Source organism: Lissotriton vulgaris, chromosome 7 (assembly GCF_964263255.1).
Source record: "Lissotriton vulgaris chromosome 7, aLisVul1.2, whole genome shotgun sequence".
Lineage (NCBI taxonomy): Eukaryota > Metazoa > Chordata > Amphibia > Caudata > Salamandridae > Lissotriton > Lissotriton vulgaris.
In genome coordinates this window covers 1,351,518,982-1,351,543,636 of record NC_141695.1, presented here as the reverse complement: position 1 = coordinate 1,351,543,636, position 24,655 = coordinate 1,351,518,982, and the positions used below count along the sequence as shown (strand labels likewise).

At 46.8% G+C, this 24,655-nt stretch overlaps 1 protein-coding gene across 7 annotated transcripts in view; it reads right to left on the bottom strand.

Annotated features, from left to right (window-relative positions):
• Positions 1–11,856: 11,856 nt before the first annotated feature.
• Positions 11,857–24,655, bottom strand: part of BCKDK (branched chain keto acid dehydrogenase kinase) — a 392,864-nt gene continuing 380,065 nt past the window's right edge. For all 7 annotated transcript variants that reach the window (XM_086932026.1, XM_086932025.1, XM_086932028.1 and 4 more), the window contains one exon: positions 11,857–13,042. In XM_086932026.1, coding sequence (XP_086788152.1) covers positions 12,898–13,042 — 145 coding nt within the window. In that variant the 3' untranslated portion in view covers positions 11,857–12,897. The remainder of the gene's footprint in view (positions 13,043–24,655) is intronic.

The following is a 24,655-nucleotide window of genomic DNA, read 5'->3' as shown; positions in this document are numbered from 1 at the left end:
AAGACTCAAGAAGAGAGAAATGGCAGAAAGGTAGCCCTTAGAGTGCCCAGAGCAGAGCCCTGCTGGGCAAGAGAAAGAAGGAAGAAGATAACCTCTGAAAGGGGGGCAGAGAGAGGATCCACAGCCTTTGCTGTGCACCATGCCACAAATTTGTTCCACCTGCAGGTGAATACCGACTTGTGGAGGGACGCCTGGCTGCCAGAATCACATCACATATTTCAGGAGGCAAGTCAAATGGCCTCAACTGCCGCCGCTCAGCCTCCACGCATGGAGGTCGAGGCTGGACAGGTTCGGGTGGAGGACAGTCCCCTGCTGCTGCGACAGAAGGTCCTCCTGAAGAGGCAGACGAATCGGAGGATCGGCTGACATGTTGAGTAGCTCGAGATACCAGTATCTTCATGCCCAGTCCGGAGCCACAAGGATGACTTGGGCCCGGTCTCGCCTGAACTTCTTCTGCACTATGGGCAGAAGTGGTATAGGCGGAAAGGCGTACAACAGACCTGAGCTCCACTCGCAACAAAAAGCGTCTCCGAGCGAGTACTGCCTTGGAAATTCCAACGCGCAGAACTAATGACATTGCGCGTTCTCTTCGGTGGCGAATAGATCTAACCAAGGCTCTCCCCACTGCCCAAAGAGGCCTTGCGCCACGTCCGAGTTCAGACGCCATTCGTGTTCCATCATGCACCGGCGGCTGACTTCGTCCGCCCTGGCATTCAGGGAACCTGCCAGGTGTTGAACCACCAGTGTGACGCCCTGGTGTTCCAGCCATGTCCAAAGGTGCAGAGCCTCCTGACAAAGAGTCCACGACCCCACCCCGCCCTGTTTGTTGCAGTACCACATGGCGGTGGTGTTGTCCGTGAACATCTGCACTACACTTCCTAGGACAGAGGGAAGGAATGCCTTCAGTGCAAGATGGATCGCCCGCAGCTCCAGAAGGTTGATATGGAGCCGGGACTCCGCCGGAGACCAAAGGCCTCTGATCTCCCTCTCTCCCATGTGGCCCCCCATCCCAGGAGGGACACATCTGTCACCACTACGTGCTCCGGTTGGGGAAGGGAGAGAGATTTGGCGCTGACCCAATCGCGGTTTGTGAGCCACCACTGCAACTGTTTCGCAGTGCCCTCCGAGATCCGGACGTAGTCGGACAGGTTGCCCTGATGCCGTGCCCACTGAAACTTCAGGTGCCACTGCAGAGCCCGCATCCGCCACCGGGCGTGATGCACCAGAAGGATGCAGGAGGCCATCGGCCCCAGGAGCTACAGCGTCAACCTGTCCGAGAGATGGAATAAAGTCTGAAAGACCGGAATCAGAGCCCGAATATCCCGAACCCGCTGTTCGGGGGGATAAACCCGAAATTGCATCCAGAACCGCTCCGATGAAGAGGAGCTTCTGAGAGGGACACAGGTGTGACTTCGGCACGTTGATGGAGAACCGCAGCGAGTGCAGGAGGTCGGCCGTAGTCTGGAGGTAGGAGACGACTGTCTGGGGCGAGCCCCGCCTTCAACAACCAATCGTGAAGATAGGGTAAGACTGAAACCCCTAATCTGCGCAGATGACCTGCGACCACGGCCATCACTTTCGTGAACACCCGTGGGGCGCTGGTAAGGCCGAAGGGGAGTACCGTAAACAAAGTGCTCGTGGCCTACTGTGACCAGCAGGTAATGCCGGTGGGCCGGCAGGACGGGGATGTGGAAATACGCGTCCTGCAAGTCCAACGCTACCATCCAGTCTTCTGGGTCCAGGGCACCTAGGACCTGAGCCAAAGTCAGCATCTTGAACTTCTCCTTCCGGAGGAAGCTGTTGAGGCTTCTTAGATCCAAGATAGGGCGTAGGCCCCCTTTGCCCTTCTTGGGTACCAGAGAGTAGTGGGAATAGCAACCACGTCCTACTTCTGGCCCAGGAACGCACTTGACGGCCCCCTTGGCCAAGAGGGCCATAACTTCCTCCTGCAGAAGTCACAAGTGATCCACGGCATGCGCTGGTACTACGGTGGCATGGCTGGAGGGGTCGCCTTGAAGGGGAGGGAGTAGCCCCTTTCGACGATTGGCAGCACCCACCTGTCCGATGTGATGGAGCGCCATTGGAGGAGGTGATGGCGAACCCTGCCCCCCACTGGTGTTGAATGGGCCTGAAAACTCGAACTAGGAGGATTTTGAGGTAGATGCTGCGGGGGGGGGGGGGGGGGTGGACTGACCTTGCCGGTGTCCCCCGGCACTCCACTGCGGCTACCACGTTCGCGACCGCATTGAGATTGGTTCTGCGGCCTGTGGCTAGCTGGACGTGTGGGGGCGCCCCTTCCTTGGCCACGAAAGGGACGAAAGGCAGAAGTCTGCTGGCGTTGGTCGAGGCCCAAGGACTTGGCCTTAGCCCTGGAGTCCTTAAAACGTTCCAGCACTCTGTCCGCTTTGTCGCCAAAGAGGCGACGGCCATCAAAGGGCATGTCCATAAGGGATGCTTGGACATTGCCCGAAAAGTTGGCGGACCTCAGCCAGCCGTGGCGGCAAACCGCCAACGTCGTTGCAATCGCCCTGCCTAGAGAGTCCGTGGTATCCAGTCCACACCAAATGGAATATCGTGCTGCGTCCCTTCCCTCCGCGAGGGCTTGGGTTAGCTTTGCCTGGACCTCCGCTAGGCTCTGCGGCAGCACTTCCACAACCGTATCCCACAAAGAGTGGGAGTAACGGCCCAAAAGGCAGGCGGTGTTGACAGACCTCAACCCCAAACTCAGTGAGGAGAACAGCTTCTTACCGAACTGGTCGTACCTTTTGGATTCCCGATCCGGAGGGGCGGTCGGGAATGCGGTCTGGGAAGTTGAGTCCTAGATCACCAGGCTCTCAGGGGTGGGGTGAACGGACAGGAAACTGGGGTCGCCCTAGCTGGGCGGTGGCGTCGTGCCTGATCCACAGGGAGGCCTGTGGAGGGCTTGGACCAGGTGCCCAACAGAACATCAGTGAGGGCCTCGTTGAACAGCAGGAGAGGCTCCGAGGAGTTTGCCTGCGGTTTGAGGACCTCTGTGAGGAGGTAAGTCCCCTCAGCCGCGACTGGGAGCTCAAGAGCCAAGGCCTTGGCTGCCCGAGTCAACACCACGCTGTACGCAGACAAAATCAGTGTCGGGCAAAGTGTCCAGACCCCTTGCCTCCCCCAGTTCGTCCGTCCAGTCCTAACTCAACTGGCACTGCAGTGTCAGAGGGTCCTCAGACCCCTCCCAATCCATCTCCTGAAGGTCAGGAAGAAATGATGGAGCCGGCTCGTCGGTGAAGGGCTCACCGATCGGTGCGACAATCCGGACCGGGGTGGGGATCGAGGATGCCGCCGCCCGAGGACGGCGCCGGGGGCGACACCCTTGGTGACGACGTCCGCGGAGCGGTCGTAAGGTCGACCAGCGTCGTCACGGATCCAGGCCTGGATCCTGAGGAACCCTGCGGCGTCAATACCGAAGTCGCCGCCGGGGCCGAAGCACCCGACGGTGCCGGGTCAAAGCCGCCGGCCCACTTGGGCTCCCAGATGGGTCCGCGGGGCCCGAAGGCACCTCGGTGGGACAGATGGAGGGAAGCGCGACCTCATGGCCGTGAGGAAGGCGCTGATCTCCTCTGGCGTCACGTTCAGCCCAGAGACCGGCGGGTGTGGAGCTGGACGCGGTGCTTGCGGAGCCGCGTGGACGGTGTCACCCGAACCCAGCTGTGTCGCACGAGCGTCGGGGGGAATCAGAAGAGCGATGTCGCTTCTTCGACTTCTTGTGCCTTGACTTACCTGAGGACTTCTAGCCCGACGAGTGGTGTCGACTCGCCGAGCTGTGATGACTGTGGCCCCACAACCGGTCCCTCGACCTCCTCCTCGACCGGGACCTCGAGCAGCACGGGGCTGGCTGCCGGATCTTGAGTCGCTTACGGGACGGCTCCCACATAGCTTTCGACGTCAAGAACCGGCAGTCGGGGCACGACTTGCCATCATGGTCGGCACCAGGCAGTAAAGGCACCGACGGTGGGGGTCGGTAACCGACATCAGTCGGCTACAGTCGTCACAGGAGCTTGAACCCGGGTATCCCTACCGGCACCGGAGTTGATAAACAACTCAAGAAGATCCAAAATAGATCAAAAAAGTTAGTTAAAAAGTGACTAGGAGTACTGCTCTTCCCGGATCTGCGCTTGCTGGCGTGGAAAAAATATAGATTTTCCGCGCCAGATTTGCCGGCTCTAGACAGCCGGCCAATCTGACATGTGCACTGGCAGAAGGCTGCATTAATAGTGCAATTGCACCCCGCTGCACTCATGCTGTAACAGCGTGAGCCTGCGACACATTACAATACATTTTTACCTTTTCCCATTTTATGAATGTGTTTGCCTGCTGCTCTCTTAAAGGGCGATGCTCCTCCTTCATAACAGAGGACCCACTGCAGCATTTCCCTGGCCACTACCCTAGGTGGGCAAACAGGCTCCGCACAAGGGAAGAAGGGTTTCCTGATCTTGGATTTTAAAGTAGGGTGCACTGAGGTATTGTTTGTATTTGGGAAACAGGAAAGTCAGCAAAAATAGGTAGTTACCCATGGGAACTTTTATCCCATTGGCTACGAGGAGCCAGGAGGCACACCCACTCACTAGTTGGTGTCATCCATAAATGTGGAACCCCAAGTCACCCTCCTCAGAATACCTTTTGGACCTAAAAAACGTTCAGAAGCCCAATCCAGGCCCACTAGAATGACTAAGGCCTGGTCAGTTCTGATCTTTCTGAAAATGTAAGGCAGGAGTGGTACCGATAGAAAGGCATACAAGAGCCCTGAGTTCCATTCAAGACTAAATGCATCTTTGAGCGAGAACCACTTTGGAAACTCCAACACACAGAAGAGCTGACACTGCACCTGCTTGAGAGAGGTGAACAGATCAAGCCAAGGTTCACCCCGCACACGAAAGAGACCTTGTTCCACCACGCGTGATTTTCAAGGCACAGATGGCTAAGTCTGTCCACCCGGATGCTCAGTGAGCCGGCCAGTTGATGCATGACCAGGAAAATAACCTGGCGCTCCATCCAAGTCCAGAGGTGCAGGGTCTCCTGACAAAGGGTTCATGACCCCATCCTACCCTGCTTGCTGCACCACCTCAAAGTAGAGGTGTTGTTCGTGAACATCTGAACCAACCTTTGTTTGATGGCTGGAAGGAAGGATTTTAATGCCAAGCGAATAGCCTCAGTTACAGGAGGTTGATGTGGAGCTGGGATTCAGCAGGAGACCGGAGTCCTCTGATCTCTACCTCTCCCAGGTGGCTTCCCTAATGCAGAAGTGATGCGCTGGTCACCACGTCAGTTCTGGATGGGGAAGGGAGAGGGGGGGCCAGCCACTGGATCAATCAAGGTTCATCAGCTACCACTGCAGAGCTTATGTAGTCACCTCTGATACCTGCAGCAGGTCAGGGAGATTTTCCTGATATTGTGACCACACTTCTTGCCCCCACTGGAGGGTCTGCATGTGCTATCAGACATGCTTCACCAACAAGGTGTAGAAGGCCACGAGACCCAGCAGCTTCATCATCAGTCTCACCAAAATTCAGGATAAAGGCTGTAATATTGGAATCACAGAGAATATCCTGGACTCACCGCTCTGGATGATAGGTGAAAACTCGCAGTATGTCCAGAATGGCTCAGATGAAAGGGAGAATCAGAGAGGGAGCTAGGTCTGACTTCGGCGCACTGATAGTGAACCCCACCGAAGAACTTTCCATAGTCTGGAGGTGAGTGATGATCGGCAAACAGCCAGTCGTCGAGATAGGGAAAGATTGGCATCCATGATCTCCGCAGATGAGCTTCAACCATCACCTTGGTAAACACCCACAGGGCGCTGGTAAGGCAAAAGGGGAGAAAGGCAAACTGAAAGTGCTTGTCGCCTACCGTGAATCGCAGGTAACATCTGTGGGTAGGCAGGACAGGAATGTGGTAGTATGCATTCTGGAAGTCTAATGCTACCATCCAGTCTCACAGGTTCAGGGCAGACAATACTGCAGCCAGCATGACCATTTTTAATTTCTCATTTTTCAGTTAGAAATTGAAAGGGCACAGGTCTAGGACAGGATGAAGGCCTCCGTCCTTTTTCTTCGCGGAGTATTGGGATATGGTCCTCCATCAGCATGTCGGCAGTGGGTGGCATTGGTGGAGGGATAGTCACAAAGGGGAGTGAGCAGCACCTTCGGAAACATTTTGAGACTCCAGAGGTCAAATGTTATCGACTTCCAATGGTGCATGTGATAGCGTGTCTAATGCATGCCCATGATGGTCAGAGGAAAGACTAATTATACTGGAGGCTATGGCTGAGGCTCGGGAGGGGGGTCAATGGACTATCCCGACCACTAGCTACCTGACCCACAAGATCTGTAGATACTGCGCCTTCAGCAACGCAAGGAATGGGAAGACTGCAGACCATAGTGGCTGGGCGGGGTGAGAGACGGCTGGAAGCCCCTTCTTGGCCATGAAAGGAGGGAAAGGCGGACTGGGGTTGGCGAGTGGCCTTGGAAAGGCCGAAGGACCTGTCCATAGCCCTGTTGTCCTTGAAGCTCTTCAGTGCCAAGTCAACCTTGTCTCTTTGGGACGGGGGCCATCAAAGAGTATGTCCATGAGAAAGGCCTGGACATCCCCTCAATAAGCCAGAGGATTTCAACCAGGCATGGTGCCTACACCAACCATGAAACTGCTCTGCAAAGTTAGTTGGTCGCATCCAGCTCACAGCAATCAGGGGACCTTAGCTGTGTCCCTCCGATCTCGGGCTTCCTCCAAGACCGAAAGCAACAACAGAGTCCCAGAGTGAATGGAAGTAAAAGGCATGCAGTGTTAGACTGGCAGAAGAAAGCATATTCTTTCCCAAGATTTAACAAAACAAATGTACCTCAGCACTCCCCAAAAGTTATATCACTATTATCAATAGGCTGACACATTTACATTTCATAAACAATGTGATTGCCCATAGGAAACCTGACCAATTATCTGAACTTCTGCAAACTCCTATTTAATATCAGGTGATAATGTTTGATTAAAATTATAGAAACACAATGGTCAAATTGCAATCCCAATACAAACAAATATTCTATTACAAAAAGCTTGATATTACTAGTTGATCCACGGATGTCATGTTCATGAAGCCTCCCCTGTAGGCAATGATGAAACAGCAGACACGTGTTTCGTTACGATTGTAACTTCTTCCAGGCTTATTGAGTAAAAGAAAAATTGGATCCAAACAATTTGAATTGTCCAAAATGCCAATATTTAGCTGTCAGAGTAACTAAACTGGGAGACCCTTAAATGTGTGAAACTCACTGGCCAATTGTGATGGGAAGGTAAAGACTGTTTATTCTCCCATAATTGAAATGTAGCCTCTGGAAGTATCCCTAATAGGTCATAGGTTTCCCAGTGGGGAAAGCCAATTTTAGAAAAAGAATTAATTAGGCTATAGTCCTCCCACCGTGTGTACGTATTCTCTATTTTGAGTGTGTCTCCCACTTAGATGCAATGACATTTATGAAACGGCGGAGTTGCGTTCCTGTACCGTCTCGTCAGTAATACGAAGATGCAGGCTGGGATAGGCCCCTCTGTAAACGGTGTTGTAGCTGTATCGCGGCGTTGTGTTCCCAGGTAGGCAGAGATATCCACCCTCTTGGATTCTCTGTTCGGTGGAGTGCTAGGGAATGAGACCTGATTTACTCAGGAAGCAGAGGCCTGCACTACCAAGCTATATGGATGGAGTGCTAGGTGAGAAAATTGGGGTCCCCTGTGGCGGGGTGATGGCGGCAGGCAATCTATTCACAGGAGCGCATCTGCAGGGCCTGGACTAGGCCTCGAGTAGAACGATTGTGAGGGTTTCATTGAACAGGAGAAGTGGTTCGAAGGGGAGACTCCTGGCTGAAGCTATCTCCATTAAGGCATTTGTCTCGAAAGCCACAGAGGGCAGCTGAAGGTCCAGGACTTTGGGGATCCTCCTCACCACCACAACAAATTAATCTCCCTCCTTTGAAGTCATAGTAGGAGTAGAGACAAAGCCAGTATCTGGGGATGTGTCGAGTCTACTGGCTTCCCCCCAATCTTCACACCAGGTGTCCTTGGTGATATCTAGGGCAGAGGTCTTCAATCTGTGGGGCGCGACCCCCATGGGGGCCGTGGAGTCAGGGGAAGGGGGTCGCGCTTTCCAGGGCCTCACTTCTGCCGGGACTCTTGGAAAAACAAAAAAAAACGTCCCCGGACAGTTCATCATGAAATTGAAGCTTCAAAAGCTGTAATGCCATTCTGGGAGTGTTCACTTGTGAAACCGGAGCTGATCAGACAGCTAAACAAGGTTTCCTTCCAGGATGCCTGCTTGTCTGAATGGAACGGAAATATGTGCTACCAGTTAATTTAAAAATGTAAAGGACAATTTGCAGCGGAGTCGGTACTGGCTTTCATTGATGCAATCACTGGAAATGTTGTGATGAGCTGTGAAGTGTCTGCATCTAATGGTAAATATATTTACATAGTGCTTACTATCCCAGAGGAGGTGTTGAAGGCCAGTAAGGGGCGAGAAAGCAAGCATTTGAAATGCAATAGGTCGCGCAATTGAGAGATTTTTACCTATTGGCATTGGAAATAACAATGCGTTTTAGTATTGTAGGTGTTTTGTAACCACATAAATGAATGACATTGTCATTTACAATGCCAATATTTCAAAATCTCTAGGATGCGCGACCTATTGCAGTGCAAATGCTTGTTCTGCCAGTGGCCAAGTACAAAAAAATGAACAATTCTGGAACGTGGCCACTTTGTTGGAGAGTGCCCCAGCCTAATTATGAGCCCAATCAGACACTGATGGCCTATGGTGGCCACATGCATTAATATTTGGGGACTGTTTTTCATCAGGTTCTGACCCAGAGAAAGAAAGAGAGAAAGGGGAGGACAATAGAAAGTGGTGCCAAATGGAGAAAATAAACGTAAAAAACAACCAGCAAAATTGAGTTAAAGAGGGTGGTGGTAAAAAAAACAGGTGCAATCAAGACTAGGATCCTTGGTGATCAGTAAGCACAGCATTCAGTATAGCACTAGCTATGGACTGCTAGGAACAAATGTGGGCCACTACTCTTATGTTTATTACAAATTAAGCACTGGCCCAGTGCCTAAACACAACGAAAACGAGACAACGGACTGTGACTTATTGCTATATTTGGGTATTTATAAGGTGCAAACACAGATTGACCGTCTCTCTGGAGAAAAATAAGCACACTCATCACTTTAGTTCTGAAAGGTGTTAAAATCCAAAAAAGTTTTGCCAAAATATGTTTTATTTGTGAAAAAGTAACATTGTGAATTTTTGGGTAGTTCTTTTTGGAGACTTTTTGTTTGAACTGTGTAGTAAGCCTCTGATACCAATCCGTTTATGGATGTCGAGGATGGATGTACCAGGTTAGAGAAATTTTTGTCAGAGGGGGTCCTTACACCTAAAAAGTTTTGACAGGGGGGTCTCAGCATCAAAAAGTTTGAAGACCTCTGATCTAGGGTCAAGTTTCCCCTCCCAGTAATCCCCAAGTCCTAGCCCACAGAAATAGGACACAGGCTCTGGCCTGGATGGAATGCCTCCAGTTGGGGCCGGAGTCAGATGATGCTTGTTCGGCTCTGTATCCGAGTATGGGGATGGAGCTGAGGGCTTAACTGGTGCCAGCCAGGACCCTTCCCTGGAGCCAATGGTCCTGACTGGCACCGGGGGTAAACCCACCAGCAGAAGCCCAGTAGGGGCCTCTTCCATGGCCCAAAGGCGCTCCAGCACAGAAAGGCCCCCAAATATGAGGAGCATGGCCTAAAAAAATTCACTCAGTTGGTCGAGAGTCGCTCCACCTCCTGGGAACTCGAGGAGGCTCGGAGATGGCCCAGGCGTAGGCTAAACCGTGGAGCCAGTCCTTGAAGACGGCCCTCCCTAGTCTCAGCAAATGGTGCGAAGTCGAAGACCTCTTTGACTTCTTGTTCTTTTTGTGCTTGTGGCACTTACTCGAACGCCCAAACGACTTGGAAAAGAGCGCTTGGAGCGGGTCCACGATTGAATCTGGGACCTTCATCTCGACCAGGATTGAGACTGTCACTGTGTCGCATGTTGTGCACCAAGGAGCTTGAGGGAGCACTCCCTCAAGGCCTTGGGGTGTATGGCACGACAATCGACAAGTCTTGGAATAATGGTTGTGTTGGAAGCACTAGGGGCAGATGAGGTGTGGGTCCATCACCGAAATTTACTGGTGAAAGGCACTGCAGGGCTTAAAACTAGCCATCCACACCAGGATACATGGTGTCAAAAATATTTGACAAAATGGCCCAAAAAGGGACTGGGGGTAGCTCAGAACCGCATCTGCGCTGACTGGCCTGGAAAGAAAAGAAATTACGTCAACCTGCTGGGGTGAAGCCTGTATAGGCATCATGCATGTCACTTCCAGCGCGGGCAAAGCCAATGGCACCACACCGTGATTAACGACAACACTTACCGGCGATGGGGTAATGCTCATGAAAATTTTCCGGATCTAGTCTGATGCATGGGGATAATTCTAAGGTAAGGAATCGGAGACTAGAAGTCTCTATCATATATAAATATGCAACTGAACTCAATTGCTTTTCTTCTAACAATAAAACACGTGTCACAAAGGTAATTCAATTCATCCAAATAATATCAAGAAATTAAAAAAAATGCAGGCTCTTGTGCTTCCCCCAAAGAGAAAGGAGCTTTGGAATCCAGAATGAGCAGAGCAGTTCTCTGTGTATCTGCACCAAAGCGTTCATTCGATAACAGAATGTGGCTGCATGCATATAATGTAGCCTTGTTCTGCGGCTGTAGTTCACGTACGCAATGGAAAACAATTACTAGACCCTTAAAGAAAGTCATACCTTTAGGGCTAATACATTTATTAGCTCAGACTAGATACGAAGGAATCTTTCCCAATGTATATATTGCCAACTTTTAATCTTTTTACTTTATGATTGCTTTTATTATTCTAATACCTGCAATAATATTTATGCATATAATTTGCACCAAAAATGTATCTTAAATAAAGCCTTAAAAATAATAGTATGGATTTCTTGGGTGTGCACACTTGGGGGAAACTGTGCCAGTAATTCACAATAAACCAAATGCTTGACAGTCTATAGCAGGTTTTGTTAAGTGCCAGACATACATTACGTTCAGATAGGTTTACGAGCGAGACGTGGGTCATACCTTATATATTCTCCCTCTTCAGGCTGGTAGGTTCTTCTTGACTGAGGGCCAAGGCGCATCTAGCAGATTGTGATCAGGGAAGCGCATGCTAGTGTAACAGGCATATAAAGTGAGAAACCGTGCTCCATTTTCCACAACGGCAATTCTGTGTAGAGGATAGTGATCACTGGCAAATCTAAGTGCGACCTAATTTAGTAATCGAGGGCAACCTTTTGTTGCTAAGAAAAGGACACTTTGAAAGGAACTGTGTTAGTGAAGCTGAGCATGCATGTGTGTGGGAATGCTGGCCACTCAAGCCTGGGAGATCAGACTTCGCACACCCTAGTATTTGCCCTGTTATGAAAAAAAACGCCCAACATATTTATAGAAAGAAGGTGTGTCAGTAAGAGGATGCCACATCCAACTATAGTGATCAGGCTGGCACAAGAAGGCTAATAATGCACCATTCTAAAGTTCTGGCTCCAGTGAGAGCCCCAGCAGTTAAGCACAACATGAAATCCAAATTCAGGCACTGAAAACAGTGTTTTTAAAATGCTAATTTAGGCACTTGGAGAAAGATAGGCAGGATTGATCTGGGGAATTGTTGTGAGCCAGGGATACATGTATTACTGTGTTTTCCTTTAGTTACATTTTAGTATGAAGTAAATCAAACTCAGTTAAGCAACTGTTTTCAAATTTCAGTTTACTTAAAAATCACAGGGACACATATGGCCCGATCCAGATGGTCACAAACTCCTACAGCATGTTCGTTAACAGTGGTTCATCACTTAACATTAGCCACATAGGATAAAAGAAAGGGTCTTTGGAGCTCAGTCAACCCTCCCATTGAAAGATTTGTCTTTGGTTGCATAGGCCACTGGAGTACATCTCCACTTCAAGCAGGTACATTCTAGTCATCCACGCCCCGTTGCCAATTTCAAGGATAAACAACTTTTGTGTCAAAAAGAAAAATGTTATTCAGTCGAGCCAGGGCAGAGGCTGCAAATGTTAAATTCCACCTGGCAGCAGATGAATATCCCGCATGAGAACGTCCAAATCATGTCCTAAACCAGATAAGCAAGTTATTCTATTATAGCACTCTTCAAGATCAGTTTCAATGGGGGTCGGTGGAAGGAAGAAATCTTGGACTCCCTTCAACTCTTTCTGGTTTATCCAACATCAAATAAAAACAAGAATCCTGAAAAAACGAAACACTGGAAAAAGTTCAGAATGATTTCCAGGTCAGACACAGAAACTGGAGACTAACAGCACCAGGCTGGGAATGGCAAAGGGTTCAAAAGTCACATACACAGCTAGGCATCTGACAGGGCACCTCCTTTACTCTGCTATTAGCATAGGACACTTGGCGAACAAGGCCACCCTGTCCTCTCAAGTGCAACTGGAGTCCGAGGGTGTTGGCAAAGACGCTCACAAGGAAAAAAACAATGTCACTTCAAAAACCTGTCAAGTGGTTATCTCAGAATACTGCGGAGCAATGCTTAGAGTATCCATAATGGGATTTAAGTTCTATTCAGAATGGCCCAGTCCATGGGTCACACAGTTGGAAATCAGTTTCAGTCAGGGAGGAAAGAAATAGGTTGGATACTGGGTTCCTGGGTTATTGCACATCCATGAAACATTTAAGTGGGCCTGGCTGGTAACGCTGAGTAAGCGGTCACGTAAAGGCGACTGAATGTCAGGAAGGTTCGAGTTATGGTAGAACCCTCTTATATGCGGAAGCTCTCCTCTTTGCCATCGATGTGCTTGAGGCGAAGGTAGACATCTGTTCCAATACCCTGTAGTGACTGGATGCAAAGGGATCCTCCCAGGTACTCAGCATAGGCGCGGGAGGTGGGTAACCCAAACCCAAAGCTAGAAATAACAAAGAATAATATGTAAGCAGATGACATAAGAGTAAGCAAACAACGATATAGGTTACCACAATCAGGACTTCAACGGGGTCACCTGTAGAAGGTGCTATTTTAAGCTTAAGGGCATCGGTATTTGATATTCATGAAATAAACTGGCAATTAAAACCAGTATGAAATCATCCAATGTCCAACTTGAGCCATGTACTAAGCTAGCAAATCACATCATCAGTCAAATAGACATAAAATACCAACTATTTAAAAACAAGCGAAACAGTATGCATGAAACTTCAGGCATTCAATTTAGAGCTACACCCTAATATCCTTCAATGATAAAGCATGTGCTAAGCTCCAAATGTTCAATATGATGTTTTTATCAGAGCCAGCCTCCAATTAGAACTTCACTGATCGGTTAAGCTTCTATCCTACAATAGAAATGTATTCATCAACTGGCAGTAAAGAGCCTGGCAATTGGTAAGGCGGCAGGGCCAGATAGAATTCCTGTTGAAGTCTACAAACAGTTTTTTAATAACATCAAAGAAGAATTATTGGCCGTAATGCTGATGGCACAGCAGGGTAACCCTCCCAGTACTTGGTCGGAAGCGACCATCGCGGTATTCTGTAAGAAAGGCAAAGCTTCGGACTTGGTGGGCTCTTATCCGCCTATATCTTTATTAAATGCCGATAATAACATTTATTCAAAGATTTTGGCTAATCGTTTGTCCGAAGTTATAACATCCTTAGTTTCTCAGCAACAATACAGCTTTATACCAAAGAGGGGCACGGTAGAACATATAAATAAAGTTATCACGCTATTTGACATCGCAGCTGTGAACAATAGGGATCTTGCGCTTTTTCTTTTGGACACAGAAAAAGCGTTTGATCGGGTGCATTGGGGTTATCTATGGAGGCTAATGGCTAAAATGGCATTTGGTTTGAAATTTATGATCTCAATTAAATCTCTTTATTCTACACCAAAGGCCAGGATATCAGCTATGGGCTTATTGTCAGAGTCTTTAAGCATTACTAGAGGGACCCGCCAAGGATGTCCATGCTCTCCGTTATTGCTTGCTTTGTACATTAATCCACTCATAGAACAAATAAATCAAAATATTCTTATCCCCCCTTTTTGTGTTTCTGAATATATGTTTTCTGTATTTGCTTACGCAGATGATATCGCCGTGGCTACAGATAACCCAGGAACTGCCATCTTAGAAATTGAGAGGCTTGCAAGGGAATTTGGAAGTGTAACGGGGTATAAACTCAATGAATAAAAGACTCAGATTCTTTGTTCAGACGCTTTAAAATGGCAAGAGTAAAGAGTGGTTAAAGAAGTTATTTACTTAGGGATTATGATCAAGGCCAATATGACGGAATTGGTTGAATCCAACTGGAAAGATGTGTACGCAAAAATCAAGGTCTCTCTGGAGAGGTGGGAACGATTATATTTTACTATTATTGGTCGCACTAATATTATAAAAATGAATGTCTTACCTAAAGTTTTATATTTGTTTAGGTCAATACCTCTGGAATTCCCCAAACATAGGATACAGGCCCTGCAATCCTTATGTGGAAAATTTATTTGGAGTCCTGGAAAGCCAAGGCGGGCTATGAAGCATATGATGTTACCTATTGAGAGGTGGGGGGGGGGCTAGGGGTTCTGGATTTGTTTCTGTATTACGTAGTTTGCTTTCTTTTGAAAATGAGGATACTAATAACAGGGGGAGCAACTGAGTATATGTACAATTATCCAACAATTTTTGAAATCCTGTTAGGGCCTTGTGCAAAGCAGAGCCTGTTTATTGAAATTGATGGCAGTTATTATAAACGCACTCGATTTAAGGTGTTATTGGGTGCTTATAAAGTCTGGAGATGGTTTGGAAGAACAATGACTATGGAGAAGTTTTCATATTAAACACATTTTAGAGCATTGAGGATACTGCCCATGATATTCTCGGACGGAATGTCCCTAAACTGGCAAAAGAAAGGGGTCAGACGGCTGGACGATATCTGTTCGGAAGATGGTTCATGTAAATCCTTTGAGGAGTTAAGAGAGCAGTATTCACTCCCCAGATTTTACTTTTAAAAAAAATTTCAAATCCGGGATTTTCTTATAAAGCAGAAGTTAAGTTTACAAATGAATCAAGCTATAGAAGGGATTGATAAGCAGGTGAAAATAGGGTCCTTGTATCAAATACTACTAGGGGGAAAAATAGATGACCTTGAGAAAGTGAGGGCAAAGTGGGCTGAAAATTTAGAAGATTCGGAAATAGTGGTTGAGGACCTTCTCTTATTGTCAAAAGAGGCACTAAGGCCGGCTAATCTAAAAGCCCAATTTTTTAAAACCCTGTTTGATTTATATTATACTCCTGCACGTATGGCTAAATGGGGCGAGGGATTTGATGGCAAATGCTTTCGGTGTAAAGCTGACCATGCTGATAGTACCCATATTTTTTTCTCTTGTATTAGGCTATATGACTTTATAGAAGGAATTGGAAAATTAATCTCTTTAGTTCTTAACATTCCAGTAACAATAACCCCCGCTATGATGCTTTTGGGGAAAATCCCTATAGATAGCCCTTCTGAGAGGCTATATCCGCATCGTCACTTAATTTTTTTCTCAATGACAGTGGCACGATTGTGTATTGCTACAGAGTGGCTTCAGGAAAAGCCGCCTCGTTATCAACAATGGAGATCTAGGATGTATAATTTATATAAATTGGAGCGGGGGCTTTTTTCAATCAGTGGCTCAAGGAGGAAAAAGAGAATGGGTTTAAAAATCTGGGGTGCTTTCTCTGCTTATTATGAGGATCAAGAATGCACATAAATATGAAATGTATTGTGTTTACAATGGATTTACATGGATCCCTTAGGATTATTTATTTGTCATATGTAAAGCTCGGATAACCCTTTCTTTCAATGGATTTTGATGTATTTTGATGTATGTGATGTATTTTATCATTTTGTTGTTTTCTGATGATTTATGTATTATTGCTAATACTGCCTAAACAAAGTATTGTACCACTTTTTACTGTGAACTTAATAAAAAAATTTAAAAAAGAAATGTATTCATCAAGCTTCTAATCTCAAAGTTATGATTTAAGCCTATATCCTCCATCAGTAAGCCTTGTATAGGATTTCTAACAAATGCTGTATGTACACAGTAAACCAACAGAGCATAATATAATTGACTGGGTTACAACATTAAGCCATGTGCATAAAGGTATCCGGCTGATCAGTTAGGACATGAAACAAGAGAGTACATACATGAAGAGTGCAAGCTGAACAAGTTACTTACCTTTGGTAAAGCTCTTTCTGGTGGATACTCTATCGAATCGCAGATTCCTTACCTTTAGAATATCCCCAGGCACCAGACCGCATCTGTAAGTTTTCTTAGCAGTACTCCAACGCGCTGCTAGGTGATGCGGCGGAATCAGCGTTAGCTTAGTTCCGCCCCCGAAGCGACAGAGCAGAGCCGCATATAAGCAACACCCCTAAGCATTGACATCAGTTTCTTGCCAGACTCTTTATGTGCTCTCGGACATGGAGCACAAAACAACTTTTTAGATAGCTGAAAGATCACACCACAGAAAGGGGTCTAAAGGCACCACTTTTGACACATTTGTGGGGTAGGAAAATTCACTCACTATTCCTGTCCTGACGAAGCGTCATGGATCCTCTTGGCCACTAGGGGCGTGAAACATGTTGACTGACTAGTGTTGGACCCTAAAGAAGGAGCTCACATCAGACTACTAGGGTACCTTATGACCCTATTGGTAGCATTTACCTATAAAGGTTTTTAATCTGACATGGTGGTATCGTTTTTAAAAGTAATTGGTGGCCTCCCTGATCAGTTTTAACCCACATCATCACACGAGATACCATCCCACCTAGACTCTACATTGCATTCATCATATGGCATACCAATAAAAGATATCCGCCAAAGTGACCCTTTGTGGCACCCGTTGGGCATTGCAGCACCGACCCAATGAGGAGCAATAGCCCTATGACAAAGCATGACATCCCGTTAGGATGTTGACCCCAGATGACCTTCCCAACCTAACGGTGACGCATCCAACAGTGCCATCTCCACAGTCCACCCTAGGTGGAGCAGGGAGAGGGGTCTGAGCTGGTCCAATTGGTCAAACAGCCACCACTGCAGATCTCATACAGTTTCCTCCTAAACCTGGATGGAATCGGACAGGTTTATTTGGAATTTGGCCCACTGAGACTTCACATTTCAAGGCAGTGCCCACATTTACTACCTGGCTCAGTCGAGAAGCAGGAAGCAAATAGTCCCAGAAGCCTCAGGAACACTGTCACAGAGACAGAGGACCAAGGCTGAAATATAGGGTTCATAGCTTGAATGTCCTGGACTTTTGACCGAAGGAAAGTCCTGAACTGCATCATGTCCAAGAAAGCTAATACGAAACAAAGACTCTGCGAAGGAGACGTGTGACTTTGGCATGTTGATCGAGAACCCCAACAAAGTCTGGAGAAGTTCTGCTCCAGGTGATCACCAACTGACTATGGTGAGCCTGCCTTGAATAGCTAGTCACCAAGGCAGGAGAAAACTAGTACAGTTAACCTATCAATGTGGACAGAGACCACCACCATCATTTTGTATTGCCCGGATAAGGCAGAAAGCTGATCATGACAAACTGAAAATGCTCCATGAATAGCAGATAATATCTGTGAGACAGCAGGATGGGTCTATGAAAATATATGACCTGCAGGTCCAAAGCCACGATCCAGTTACCCGATCTAGGGCAGATGGAACCTGTGCCAAAGGTAGAATTTTGAATATGTCCTTCACCATTAAGGCATTCAGAGGATGAAGATCTAAAACAGGACAGAGGCCTTCATTTTTTTTCAGCATGAGGAAATAGTGGGATTAACAACTTGTCTCTATCTCTGTGTCCAGGACCCTCTTGATGGTCCCTATGGAAAGAAGAGCTTGCACCTCTTGCAGCATGAAGGAAAGGTTCTCCTCTGAGAGGCATTCTAATGTGGCAGAAGATGCGGTGGGTTGGAAAGGAACGGAAGGGCATCGCCCTGCTGTATGATCTGTAGGAACTGTCTGTTAAATGTGATGTACTGCCTTCCAAGGAGAAAGTGTTAGATCTCTCCGAGATGACGGCCCAGGAGGGCAAATGGACCTAGCGCTATCTGTGCGCTATCCCCTTGAGCAGCCCATGAAAGGCTGAAACTGCTGGCGGGATTGACTGGCAGGGGGTTGAGAGGTCTAATGAATGTCCCGGTCCTCCTTAAAAAAAAAATCAAAGACAGGGTCAGGATTTTCATCAAATAAGGATACATTAAAAGGCATATATATAAGGGATACTTGCATGTCTCTTGAGAAACCTATGGATCGCATCCACACATGGCGATAGAGCACCATGCTAATTGCTAACTGCTGGCCCCAGACAATTAGTTATACCCAGGCCCGCACAGATTACATATTTGGCTGCATTCTGAATGGTGTGAGCCAAGAAGGCACTAAATTCTTCCAGGACCACCAGCGAGACCTCCTTGGTAATGTTACAGGGGGCATGCGTGTACCTGCCTAACAAACAAATAGCCTGGCAGAGGAGAACATTAGTTTCTCAAATGCCTCAATCCTCAGAATCCATGTCCATGGGCAAGTCACAGGGAATAAATTGCTATTTAACATGCTAGTTGAATCCTGGACCATCAAACACTATGGGGCAGAATGCGGAGTAGGAAAATCAGGGTCACCAGGTGCCAGTCTGTGGCACCTGGCCACCTCATCTTTCACTGTGGGGCAAAAGCAAGGCTTAGCCAAAGTGCCCATCAAAGAATCAGAGGATGCAGGCCAAGGCTGGAATACATCCTTAAGGACATTCGTTTAACTTCTACTGAAGGCAGTTGCAAACCTAAGACCGCAGCGGAATGTCGAATTACAACAGCCAAGGAACCATTATCTTCTGATGGGGCCCAAGAGATGAAACCAACATGTATGACAGGAAGTATCAAGTCGTTTGGCCTCCTGTTGGTCCATATATATATAATCCATTATCGTAATTTGGGGGTGAATTGCCCAGGCTCATCAACACTGTCCACTTCAAAAGGTAGACTCTGGTACGAACCAAAACAAAAACGATATTGGAGCCTCTGAGGATGGATCAGCAGTAACAGCAATAAAATGTCAGAATCAGGCTATGCAGGAACCCGCTGCACTGCAGCGCAACCTCGGTCATGGTTGAGGCATTTTCCAAGCAGGGACAGACATCACAGGCAGCACTGGATTCCTCTACGGCACTGGTAATGCCAGTACTGGCATCGATCAAAGATTGATCAATGCAAGCCTCTGACGAGGAATGAAAGTTGGCACTGGAATCGGTCCGACTCGAAACTGGTCTGAGGAGCACATAGGACAGATCTGTTGGCTGTAATCCAACTGGAGGCCCCTTCAGATCTTTGGGGCCTGAAGGCACATCAGAGAGATTTGGAACAGAGCTAACAATAGGCAGCATGACCTCTTTAAAGGACTTGACTTGTTGTGGCTTTACGATGGATCAGGGAACTCGGGGCACATCTGGAATAACTGCGGAATCTGCTCCTCAAGCTGGGGGTCAGAAGCAAGACCAAATGGCACCTCAACACCCTCTCAACATCTCTTTCAATAGAGTGACAGGATGTGATTGAGTCCTGGTTAGCCTTGGACTTACCTGATGATTTGGATCATGACAGATTGGTCCAGGGATCGACCACAATAGCAGTAGAGGGACTTAGTTGAAGTCCATGTCCTCTTTTAGTGTTGTGCCCAAAGCCCAAAGCCCAAACACCAAAGGAACACGTCTTGTGGGTCCTTTACAGACATCTGTTTCCGACAGTCACTGCAAGCTTTCAACCCTATAGTTTTAAGTGGGGACACCGTTCCCACGAAAACTGAAATTACATTAAAAACATGTTCAATGGAGGAGGAAAATAAATGCTGTTGACGTGCAGGAGAAACACATATGTGGCTTTGCTCCATCACTTCCAGGGCAAAATGTAGCTAACACAGAGCCACATGGTACCACCTAACAGGAGCACTGCTGACAACATTTCCAGATTCAGACTGGCACTGAAGGATATTCTAAAGGTGAGGAATCTGCAATTAAAGTATCAACAAGAAATTAATGCATTATGGATTAAGCCACAGAGAGGATGTAAACATTAATGCATTCAAGAGCTGTACTTATGAAAGGATTCAAAGGCATTTTAGGAGGATACTGATCTAGGATCAAGATGGAGGGTATTCAAAAGAAGTAGAGAGCTAAAGACAAATTGCAAGAGTGGACAGTGGTTTGGGGAACATTAAGTTGGTTAAAGTTAGCAGTGTGTCTTGCAAGTGCGACATAGAAAGAATGTTACTATAGGCATTCTCCACCCATCTAGTGTTCGGTTTGGACATTGCAGGTAGTTTGTTTTCCAAGCCGTTTCTTTGTGTCATGAAGTATCCTATGACTTCTCCTTTAGGGGATGTGCATGGGCACAAACTCCGTTGTTGGATTGTTTCTGCACAGTGGGTGAGTTTACTTATGAAGTGGTTAGAGATAATAATATGGTGTCAATCCAAATAGTATATAAGGTAATATTTGACATTACAGAGGTGTGCAATCAACGCTGACTCTGGAGTGGAGGGTGGGCGCATGTGATTACAGCACTACAAGCAACAAGCAAATGCCTACATGGTAACAAATTCCTGTGTTGTAGATGCACATGCTCTGCATAGTCTTTAAAGCAGTACTCACCAAAGCAGTGGCTAGTCAGATGTCTAACAGAGTTCCTAATACTGTTTGGCAAGCAACTTTAGCTGTCTAATGGGCAAGAATATCCCCAAATAGCTGTTCAACTCCACATGTTTTTACTAAACGCTACCTGCTTTGTAAATGTGAGCTATGAGAATACTCCCTAGAAAAGTTATGCTTGCTCCCTAGTTCATAGTGCAGAGCGGCCTAAATGGAGCAGAGAACACCTTTTTGGCTTTAAATTATCAATTCTTAATACATTTAATAATCCATCTAGCTATGCTAGCCTTTGATACAGGGGGCTTTATGACGTTTAGCAAAAGCGCCAAACATCGAGTCATACTAAAAGGTTTGGTTCTGCCAATGGAGTATAGTAAGGCTCTTTTTTGTGTGAATTCTTTTTATTATAAGCAACATCAAATAAACAAGATTCTTCCAGGTTACATACATATTCATTCAGAACCATCAAATTACATTCCTAGTACAGTGTTCCATTGATAACTGAAGCACCACATTCGCGAGCAGTACCTCGCACGTCATTATTATTAAGGCTCTTTTAATATCTAGAGTATTAAGAACCCTTTCTGTAAGAGAATCTAGGAGAGGAAAAGACGGGTAGTTCAATATTTTTGATTAAGATGAAAAGGAGAGACCACTTTAGGAAGGAATTTAGGGTCTGTTCTAAGAACAACCCTATTAGTATGAACTTGGGTAAAAGGCTCTAGGAAGGTGAGAGCTTGTAGCTCATTTATGCGCATCACTGAGGTGATGGCTAGAAGGAAAGCATCTTTCCAAGAGAGATATTGCAAAAAGCAGGAATGCAATAGCTTGAATGGGGGACCCATGAGTCTTCTGAGTACTATATTGAGGTTCCAGAGAGGAACAGGTGCCACTCTAGGTGGAATGACTCTTAAGGTCTTCCATAAAGGATTTAATGATTGGAATTCTGTAGAGAGGAATGCTCTGTATCATATATCTATCCTTGTACCCTTTCCATTATTTGTTAAGGCTCACTTATTGCTCTGTATCATATATCTAACCTTGCACTCTTTCCATTATTTGTTAAGGCTCATTTATTTTCACTTCTCACCGCACCATCACTTGGAGCACCTTTTGTTTGACCACAACATGATAATCAGACTCTTAAATACAGTGTTTTAAATAAAGAACTGAAATATCTGCGTCATTGATCGTACGTGTTTCGTCAGTTATTAGAAAAAGGTTTGATGTACTCTTTCGTACTTTTGAAACCTTTTTTTTTTTAAAGACACATTTTATGTGTTTAGCAGTTTAAATGGAAACAGGGCCTGTCAGGCCAACAGAACAGCATAATGATAAACAATAACGGAAAAGGAAATTGTCAAATCTTTTAAACAAAAAGAGTTCCATGTAGAACATTTGTTCTTTTCGTAATTTTACTACCCTTGTTCCAGGGTGGCCCATTTTTTTGCTGCTCTCTTGACCATCCAAATGGCCGTCCAAATGTCGAGAGTGGGGAAGATGTGTGTGTTTCCCCTCCTGAGGGGGGCAGCTACAACTGCTAGGCATTTTGTAAACACTCTTGAGGCTGTGGTAACGCCAAAGGGTATACCCTTGAATTTGTAGTGTTGTCCACTTACTAATCAAAGGCAGTGTCTATGAGGTGGATGTACTGGGATTAGAAAGTGAGGGTCCTTTAGATCCACAGTGGTCATGATTTTTCCTTGCTACAGCAGAGGGATAACATACTGAAGGGTTGTCATATGGAACTGTTCTGAAAACATATCTGCTGATGAGCCTGAGATCAAAGATGGTCTTAGAGTGGTCTTTATTGGAGATTATAAAGTGTACAGAGTGTAATCTTGTGCCCTGGTGTTGTAAGTGCATCAACACGTTGGCCTCTTCGTGCAGGACTGTGTGCAGCTCTACTTCAAGAAGGTGACGATGTTCTGCGCTGAAGTTGTGTGCATGGGGTGGAATGTTTGGTGGCTTGTAAAGGAGCTCTAGGTAATATCAGTGAAGGACTAGGCTTAGGAATCAGTGGTCTGAGTTGATTTCTTCCCAAATAGGAAGAAACTGCTGTAGTCATCCCCCAACAGATGTGGTGTGAACGGGGGATGCGTGGCAATTCCATGCTACGAGGCAGATTCACCTTTAGTGGGAATCCCTTTTATTTATTTCTGTTAGCGTAGCCCTGTATGAACCACATATATATCCCCTGCCTGCTTGCAAGTGATAAGATTGTGAAGGCGTTGAAAGAATTGTGCCGTGCTGAGGAAGTGGCCTTTGCTGCACCTCTGTATGATTGCCTACAAAAGGAGCCCCAGGGGTTGGTGTGTGGACAAAAGGTGCTCTTAATCAAAAAGTAGGCCAACAAGGTTTATGTTGCACCTCTGGCTTGAAGCCAGAGATATGGAGCCACAAATGTCTCTATAGGATCACAGAGATTTTAACTTTCGCTGCTGATGTTTCAGCAGTATTCAAGGCACACTGTATGGTGATGTTGGAGAGGACATACCCTCATGATTTTCTGCCCTTCTTTTCCTAAATTGTTCTGGGAGGTACTGTAGCATACGATCATCTACTCACACTGGGCACTATTGTATCTGAAGAGCCGATCCACCAAGGTAGCAATCAGCCAGGGTGTTGCAGCTCCTACTGCGACCCTCTTCCCTGCAGCATCAATTCTTTTGCTCTGCTTATCCAGTGGGGGAGCATTTTCTGTGGCGTGTGCAGAGGCACGTTTAAGGGCGGGTGTACCACCAAGAAGTCCAGAGGAACGTGTCTTTTGATGTAGATAGGGTCTGAGAGACAAGACATGCTTTTCTTCTACACTCTGGGAGTAGCTACCCAGGCACTGACCGGTTCCTTAAAGATGCTTGGGGTGGGGTTGAGCACCCCCTTCTAAATTTGAAGGAACTTCATGAAGCATAGCCACTTTAAGGTATAGTGCAGTTCTTTCTACGACCATATGGTATGTGACAAAGTAATCAAGGGGAGAGGCCCTACGTGGAACATGCTTTAGGTTAGAACCCCCTGACACATTGCCTGTGGGTCGTGGGTAAAAGGGTGTCTCAGAAATCTCAAGAGGAGGGCATGTATTGGGTTGAAAGTATCTGAATAAGGTAGTGGGGACCCTGGTGGGGAGTGTGAAGGGGTGATATAGGAGTCACTTGCTGTGGAAGTGGTGGTGAAATAGCTGGTGAGGAGGAGGAATAGTTGTTGCTTCCTTGAAATGCTTGTATTGTGATAGAGCATCTGGTGGAGTGTTTCTTTTCAAAACAGATCATCCTCTTTTTGCACATCTGCTCCAAGATATTTGGGTTTTTGGAGGACATTTACTGTGTGTGTGGATGAATGAAGATTCACCACTGTCTCATCCATCCTCTCCTGCAGTCTTTTGAGGATCAGTCTTTAAGAGTCACTGTTACCAGTGGTGTAGGGCGGGCTTGGGGCTGCCAGTGTTAACGGAATTAACAGTGGCTCCAGAGCAGACACTTTTTTGGGTCCAAATGGGGTGCTGCACCCACAAATCTTTCTGTTTCTATGGTTGCTTCATTTTATTAGAGCCAGGAGATCGATGATCCTCTAGCCATTTGGCTGAGTCCCTCTTTGGGTCTGATGCCTTACTCTGTGTCAGCCCCAAGAGCAGCGGTGCTCTCCTCAGTGTGTAGCTGTTTGGGAGTTTTACATTGTAGGGTTTCAACCATAGTCACAACCCTTTGGGTAGATCTGGTTTGAGGGCTGGTGGTACACATGGAGGGAATATCTTCCTGCTAGTTATTCTGGCTCTGAGCCATCGGACTGGATTACCTCTAGCTGGGCTGGCGCGCAGGCAGTCCTTGTGATTAGACGTGCTCTTGTTCCTCTTCCTTGTTCCA